The following is an 8,072-nucleotide window of genomic DNA, read 5'->3' on the forward strand; positions in this document are numbered from 1 at the left end:
AGTCTCACGAGGATTGACAGACTCTGTCACCAATAGCTGTCGCTGGAATGGAAAGATAAAACAATGCCACCGTTTTTTTTTTTTTTAGCTCCAACCAATCGCCGAGGGCGATGATATGATTGACATCCAACCCAGCCAACCAGTGAAGGCTTGACTCCGGCGGGAACTGACTTTTGCGTTGACGGTCATATGAAGTAAACTACGACTAATTATTAATAATTTCTTTATTAATTTGCTTTGTCGTTAAATTCACAAATTGAAAATAAACTACACTCACAAACAATCCATCATTAACGGACTGCCAACGGACAGTATATTTATATTTTGTTGTTCTGTAAATCGCTTCGGATAAACGCGTCTGGTAAATAATAATAATAATAATAATAATAATAATAATAATAATAATAATAATAATAATAATAAATTGTATTCGAATGCATGTCGAATAAAGGGATATGTATTGTTTTTACTCATTCTTTTTCTCTCTTAAAAAAGCTACAATCAAATTACCTTACAGTATTCCTCACAGTTCAAAACACATCAGACTTGCACTCAGGGCTCTGCATCACAGACTGGCGCTCTTTAAATGATGGATGATTCAGTTTCATTAACGTTTCCCACAGTGTGATACAGCACAGAGAGGTCTGGTAAAGCATAGGGAAGCATTGTAAAGCACAGAGAGGTCTGGTAAAGCATAGGGAAGCATTGTAAAGCACAGAGAGGTGTGGTAAAGCATAGGGAAGCATTGTAAAGCACAGAGAGGTCTGGTAAAGCATAGAGAAGCATTGTAAAGCACAGAGAGGTCTGGTAAAGCATAGGGACGCATTGTAAAGCACAGAGAGGTCTGGTAAAGCATTGTAAAGCACAGAGAGGTCTGGTAAAGCATAGAGAAGCATTGTAAAGCACAGAGAGGTCTGGTAAAGCATAGGGAAGCATTGTAAAGCACAGAGAGGTCTGGTAAAGCAGAGGGAAGCATTGTAAAGCACAGAGAGGTCTGGTAAAGCATAGGGAAGCATTGTAAAGCACAGAGAGGTCTGGTAAAGCACAGGGAAGCATTGTAAAGCACAGAGAGGTCTGGTAAAGCATAGGGAAGCATTGTAAAGCACAGAGAGGTCTGGTAAAGCATAGGGAAGCATTGTAAAGCACAGAGAGGTCTGGTAAAGCATAGGGAAGCATTGTAAAGCACAGAGAGGTCTGGTAAAGCATAGAGAAGCATTGTAAAGCACAGAGAGGTCTGGTAAAGCATAGGGACGCATTGTAAAGCACAGAGAGGTCTGGTAAAGCATTGTAAAGCACAGAGAGGTCTGGTAAAGCATAGAGAAGCATTGTAAAGCACAGAGAGGTCTGGTAAAGCATAGGGAAGCATTGTAAAGCACAGAGAGGTCTGGTAAAGCATAGGGAAGCATTGTAAAGCACAGAGAGGTCTGGTAAAGCATAGGGAAGCATTGTAAAGCACAGAGAGGTCTGGTAAAGCATAGGGAAGCATTGTAAAGCACAGAGAGGTCTGGTAAAGCATAGGCAAGCATTGTAAAGCACAGAGAGGTGTGGTAAAGCATAGGGAAGCATTGTAAAGCACAGAGAGGTCTGGTAAAGCATAGGGAAGCATTGTAAAGCACAGAGAGGTCTGGTAAAGCATAGAGAAGCATTGTAAAGCACAGAGAGGTGTGGTAAAGCATAGGGAAGCATTGTAAAGCACAGAGAGGTCTGGTAAAGCATAGGGAAGCATTGTAAAGCACAGAGAGGTGTGGTAAAGCATAGAGAAGCATTGTAAAGCACAGAGAGGTCTGGTAAAGCATAGAGAAGCATTGTAAAGCACAGAGAGGTCTGGTAAAGCATAGGGAAGCATTGTAAAGCACAGAGAGGTCTGGTAAAGCATAGGGAAGCATTGTAAAGCACAGAGAGGTGTGGTAAAGCATAGGGAAGCATTGTAAAGCACAGAGAGGTCTGGTAAAGCATAGGGAAGCATTGTAAAGCACAGAGAGGTCTGGTAAAGCATAGGGAAGCATTGTAAAGCACAGAGAGGTGTGGTAAAGCATAGGGAAGCATTGTAAAGCACAGAGAGGTCTGGTAAAGCATAGGGAAGCATTGTAAAGCACAGAGAGGTCTGGTAAAGCATAGGGAAGCATTGTAAAGCACAGAGAGGTCTGGTAAAGCATAGGGAAGCATTGTAAAGCACAGAGAGGTCTGGTAAAGCATAGGGAAGCATTGTAAAGCACAGAGAGGTCTGGTAAAGCATAGAGAAGCATTGTAAAGCACAGAGAGGTCTGGTAAAGCATAGGGAAGCATTGTAAAGCACAGAGAGGTCTGGTAAAGCATAGGGAAGCATTGTAAAGCACAGAGAGGTCTGGTAAAGCATAGGGAAGCATTGTAAAGCACAGAGAGGTCTGGTAAAGCATAGGGAAGCATTGTAAAGCACAGAGAGGTCTGGTAAAGCATAGAGAAGCATTGTAAAGCACAGAGAGGTCTGGTAAAGCATAGGGAAGCATTGTAAAGCACAGAGAGGTCTGGTAAAGCATAGGGAAGCATTGTAAAGCACAGAGAGGTGTGGTAAAGCATAGGGAAGCATTGTAAAGCACAGAGAGGTCTGGTAAAGCATAGGGAAGCATTGTAAAGCACAGAGAGGTCTGGTAAAGCATAGGGAAGCATTGTAAAGCACAGAGAGGTCTGGTAAAGCATAGGGAAGCATTGTAAAGCACAGAGAGGTCTGGTAAAGCATAGGGAAGCATTGTAAAGCACAGAGAGGTCTGGTAAAGCATAGGGAAGCATTGTAAAGCACAGAGAGGTCTGGTAAAGCATAGGGAAGCATTGTAAAGCACAGAGAGGTCTGGTAAAGCATAGGGAAGCAATGTAAAGCACAGAGAGGTCTGGTAAAGCATAGGCAAGCATTGTAAAGCACAGAGAGGTCTGGTAAAGCATAGGGAAGCATTGTAAAGCACAGAGAGGTCTGGTAAAGCATAGGGAAGCATTGTAAAGCACAGAGAGGTCTGGTAAAGCATAGGGAAGCATTGTAAAGCACAGAGAGGTCTGGTAAAGCATAGGGAAGCATTGTAAAGCACAGAGAGGTCTGGTAAAGCATAGGGAAGCATTGTAAAGCACAGAGAGGTGTGGTAAAGCATAGGGAAGCATTGTAAAGCACAGAGAGGTCTGGTAAAGCATAGGGAAGCATTGTAAAGCACAGAGAGGTCTGGTAAAGCATAGGAAAGCATTGTAAAGCACAGAGAGGTCTGGTAAAGCATAGGGAAGCATTGTAAAGCACAGAGAGGTCTGGTAAAGCATAGGGAAGCATTGTAAAGCACAGAGAGGTCTGGTAAAGCATAGGGAAGCATTGTAAAGCACAGAGGGATGGTAAAGCATAGGGAAGCATTGTAAAGCACAGAGAGGTCTGGTAAAGCATAGGGAAGCATTGTAAAGCACAGAGAGGTCTGGTAAAGCATAGGGAAGCATTGTAAAGCACAGAGAGGTCTGGTAAAGCATAGGGAAGCATTGTAAAGCACAGAGAGGTCTGGTAAAGCATAGGGAAGCATTGTAAAGCACAGAGAGGTATGGTTGCATTTTCCTTTTTGTTTTATTGATTCAAAATGTCAATCAATCATCGTCCAAAGTCCTGTCCTGTGTCCCCCCACCCCCCCACCCCTGTCTCCTCCCTGCCCCTCCCTCCCTGTATCCTGCCCCTCCCTCCCTCCCTGTCTGCTGCCCCTCTAGCTGGTGCTCAGCTGCCCCTCCCTCTCTCCCTCCCTCCCTGTATCCTGCCCCTCCCTCCCTGCCCCTCCCTCCCTGTCTGCTGCCCCTCTAGCTGGTGCTCAGCTGCCCCTCCCTCCCTCCCTCCCTCCCTGTCTGCTGCCCCTCTAGCTGGTGCTCAGCTGCCCCTCCCTCCCTCCCTGTCTGCTGCCCCTCTCTCCCTCCCTCCCTGTCTGCTGCCCCTCTAGCTGGTGCTCAGCTGCCCCTCCCTCTCTCCCTCCCTCCCTGTATCCTGCCCCTCCCTCCCTCCCTCCCTCCCTGTCTGCTGCCCCTCTAGCTGGTGCTCAGCTGCTCCTCTTGCCAGGTGGAGGTGGGGATGGCGCTGTAGGCAGGGGTGTAGTGGAGCCGGAGCGGGGCGGAGCGGCGCTCCGGCACTTTTTCAATCCATGTTTTTCAATTGCAAATGTTCACATTTATAAATACATATATTTAAAATATTTTCGTGTTCGAATTTTGTCTAAACACTTGTAGTAAGCATTGCCTGCGGCTCTGTGCCAGCTGTGCGAATTTGCGACAGACAGACAGCTAGCTATACGTTTAATAAAGACAAGCTGTCGGCTAAAACATCAAGTAATCTGAAAAACGATGTCACCACAATAAGCAGCACAGTTGCTGCTTTTGATTGGTCCATTATTATGCCATTAAAATATGCTGTCATTCCAGTTTTTTTTTTTTAGCAAATCACTTTTGAAAGTGATGTTGCTGACAACCAATCAGAGAAGGAGGCGGTTCGTTCCTTGGCCGTAACTGAGGTGATGATATTAGTAACGGTATTAATAATAATAAAAAACAACTCGCAAATCAAAAATGTCTGGTCTCGGAGGTAGTAAACGAACTCGTCAAGAGACTTTGATACAATATTTTGGCAATAGTAGTAAAAAACAGAAGATCGTTTGTTGTACGGCAGAAGCAGAACCTACAGTGGAACCAGAACCTACAGCAGTTGAAGAAAAAAACGCGGAGAAACAGTCATGGCCAAACATCTGGAGTTCTGAGGTATGGGAAGAAAAGAAACAACTTTACACTTTCCTTGACTGTGCGGATGGTAATCTGGGCTGTCGTGTTTGTAGACGTGTTTCTGCGCTGTCAGTTTTGAAAAGTCAGGGTGTTTCTCTGTCTTCTGAGTGGAAAAATTACAGTGTTGGGTACAATGGAAAAACTCGAGAGCAACAGCTACGATCTTTGAGAAAAAAGATAGCTGAACACAAGAAATCCAGCGCTCATAACAAGGCCACTGCATTGTTACAGCAGAACACAGAGGACATTATTGGGAAATGTGTTGACAGTGCAAAAAGGCGAGATCACGAAACTACCTGTAAAATATTTTCTACTGCTTACTACCTTGCAAAACAAAATCGACCCTATTCTGATCACCAGGCCTTACTGGAACTGCAAGAAATACATGGTGTTAATGTGGGAACTGGTCTTCATTCCAGATACAGCGCCACTCAAATTATCAACCACGTTTCTGATGAAATGGTCAAAAAGGCCTGTGAGAGAATAATACACATCGATGGAAAAATTGCTGTGTTAATTGATGAATCAACAGCTCTGAATGGTTCCCCAGCACTTATTGTGCATCTCAAATGCGAGACAGACAAGACACGTGACCCTCACTTCATGTTTTTGGAGTTAGTTGAACTTTTTGATCAGTCAGCTGAGTCCATAGTGTTAGCGCTTACTAAGTGTCTTCAAAAACACGGGTTTGACCATGCATACTTACAGAAGAATCTTGTTGCATTTGCAAGTGACGGTGCAAGTGTAATGCTTGGGAAAAAATCTGGTGTGGCAAAACGAATTTCAGACATGTACCCCAACATTGTTGTCTGGCACTGTCTAAATCACAGACTCGAACTTGCAGTTGCCGATAGTGTTTCTGAGACTACTGGCATGAACCATTTTCATTCTTTCATGGACAAGCTATACTCAGTCTACAGTAGATCAGCACTAAATCAGCAAGAACTCCGAAATTGTGCGAAGGAACTGGATGCTGTCTTGAGGAAAATTGGTCGTGTACTGGATGTGAGATGGGTTTCCAGTTCGTTCAGGACTGTCTCCGCTGTGTGGGAAAGTTTTGAAGTTCTGTCGACTCATTTTAAAGCTGCCGTAAGCTCTAAGCGGACTTCTGCTGAAAGAGCGACATACAGCGGTCTACTGAAAAGGCTGTGCTCGCCAGAATTTCTCATTGACCTCGGAGTTATGTACGATGCCTTATACGAACTTTCACTGCTGTCAGAGATTCTCCAGAAACGGACTACTACATTGGTTTATGCAGATAAAATGGCACGTAGAACAGTAAGGATTTTTGCATCCATGAATGAGAATGTAGGTACAAATACTCTTGAAGCGCAGATAGCTGCCATGGAAGGAACATTTAAATCTACAGTGCTGACGTCGAATCCCAAACATGTAAAAATAAATCATAAACAATTCCTTACCAAACTCGCCAATCATATGAAAGAACGACTTTTTACAACCACTGCATCAAATGAGAAGGTATGTTCATAAACCTTGTACAGATTTTTTTAATTTTAATAGCTAGCCTAATTGTTTGCAATTAACGAGCAGAGGGGGGCGTTAATTTCAGTTTCATGTGTAGTATAAAACTGCAACTGAGAAGTATAACAAATAAATTATAAACATCTGCACTCCTGTCAGTCTCATCGCAGGTGCATAGGCTAATGTAAATATAAGAATAGAAAAACACTCCTGCACAGTATATGTATTCTGCAAAATCGCACTTTTATTATTTACTTTATTTAATCCTACTCAAAACTACAAAACGCATATATATATATATATATATATATATATATATATATATATATATATATATATATATATATATATATATATATATATATACATACAGTTAAGGTTTCGAAAATACATTTTAGAAATGCTACCATTAATTTCAAATAGCTTATTCTTTCAGGCTTCTTCCGAGGTGAATTGCCAAAAATATGAAAGTCTTCTTTCTGAGCTCTTGGTCCTGGATCCACACCACTGGCCTGCAGAACTACCCCAGGGTTATGGCGAAAATGAAGTTGAAAGATTGTGTCGGCGCTTTCAGCTAAATGAACGTATTATCAAAAATGCATTTCGAGATTTTAAGGAGAACAACGGAAGAATTCCAGATGATTTAGCTCCACTTATTAACTGCACACGTGTGATCCCGTGCAGTACTGCTGAATGTGAAAGGGGATTCAGCCAAATGAACTTAATTATAACTGATCAGCGTTCCAAAATTTTAATCAAACATGCTTCAGCCTTAATGTTTATCAAGCTTCATGGACCCCCTTTGAGACAGTGGAATCCAAGCCCTTATGTGACCACTTGGTTGCGACACAATCATCGATCCGCAGATGACAGCCGTACACGGGTGGCAGCTCCAATTTCCAGCGACTCCCCTGACGCTCTGTGGCAGTTCCTATAGTTGACTAAAAACAACCTGTGATTGGTAAGTGCAACTTTTAATTTTCTATAGAGAGGGGAGATTTTACAGAAATTTGTTAAGTAAAATATGTGTTATATTATTATTAAAAAAAAACCCCGATTAAATCGCGTTAAATGGAAAGTGGGCGTAACTGTTAATACCTCGTTAACTATTTAATTGATTCTCATTGGGACCGCTCCGCTACTTTTTTTTTTACCACTACACCACTGGCTGTAGGGATCCACCACCATCTGAGCACAGCGGCACAGCGTGACGAGGAGGAAAAAGCAGAGAAGCGAGAGGAAGAACAGAGCCACGCCCCTGTCCACGTCGACGGGCAGCGCGGCAGGGGGGTCCATGAGCCAGCAGGGGGGCGCTGTGAAAAGAGAATGATGTATTACTTATCAAAAGAACCAGCGACCTCGTTATTGAGTATACTGATAAGGATTAAGCTGGACTGTTTGATTCCTGGTGATCGATACAGGAAACGCGTTCAGTTCTGTGAATCCTTGCTGTGTGCGCTCCTTCACACAGAGAAATACAGAAACAAGTTTCCTTACAGCTCTGCTCCGCCTATTCCAGTTCGGATCAGTGCAGTGTAGCCCGGCTCGGTTCAGCTCAGCTCGGTTCCGGTCCCGTTCTCCTTTAGCTCGGCTGCGTCGCGGGTCACTGAAGTTCTGCTCGGTTCCTTTTTTTGGGGGGGTTCGGTTCTGTAACTGCCCAGCAGCTGGTACTGTGCAGTGCTGTGAGAAATTGAAATATTGTTGTTGTTTTTTTTTTTGTTTTTTTTTTAATTATCGACAAAAATAAATAAATAAATAAATAAACAACAACAAAAACGTGTTCATTTTCCGTTCTTAAACCCCCCCCCTCTTTCAAAATGTAAAAACAAAAAAGA

At 43.2% G+C, this 8,072-nt stretch overlaps 1 protein-coding gene across 1 annotated transcript; it reads left to right on the forward strand.

The window, feature by feature from the left end:
• Nucleotides 1–4,718: 4,718 nt before the first annotated feature.
• LOC131729631 (E3 SUMO-protein ligase KIAA1586-like) lies at nt 4,719–7,525 on the forward strand. Its single transcript, XM_059019834.1, has 2 exons — nt 4,719–6,234; nt 6,674–7,525. Exons 1-2 carry the CDS (start codon nt 5,215–5,217, stop codon nt 7,172–7,174), a joined length of 1,521 nt encoding a protein of 506 aa, XP_058875817.1. The 5' UTR covers nt 4,719–5,214; the 3' UTR covers nt 7,175–7,525.
• Nucleotides 7,526–8,072: the final 547 nt, after the last annotated feature.

The sequence above is a fragment of the Acipenser ruthenus genome, unplaced genomic scaffold (assembly GCF_902713425.1).
Source record: "Acipenser ruthenus unplaced genomic scaffold, fAciRut3.2 maternal haplotype, whole genome shotgun sequence".
In the NCBI taxonomy this organism is placed as follows: Eukaryota; Metazoa; Chordata; class Actinopteri; order Acipenseriformes; family Acipenseridae; genus Acipenser; species Acipenser ruthenus.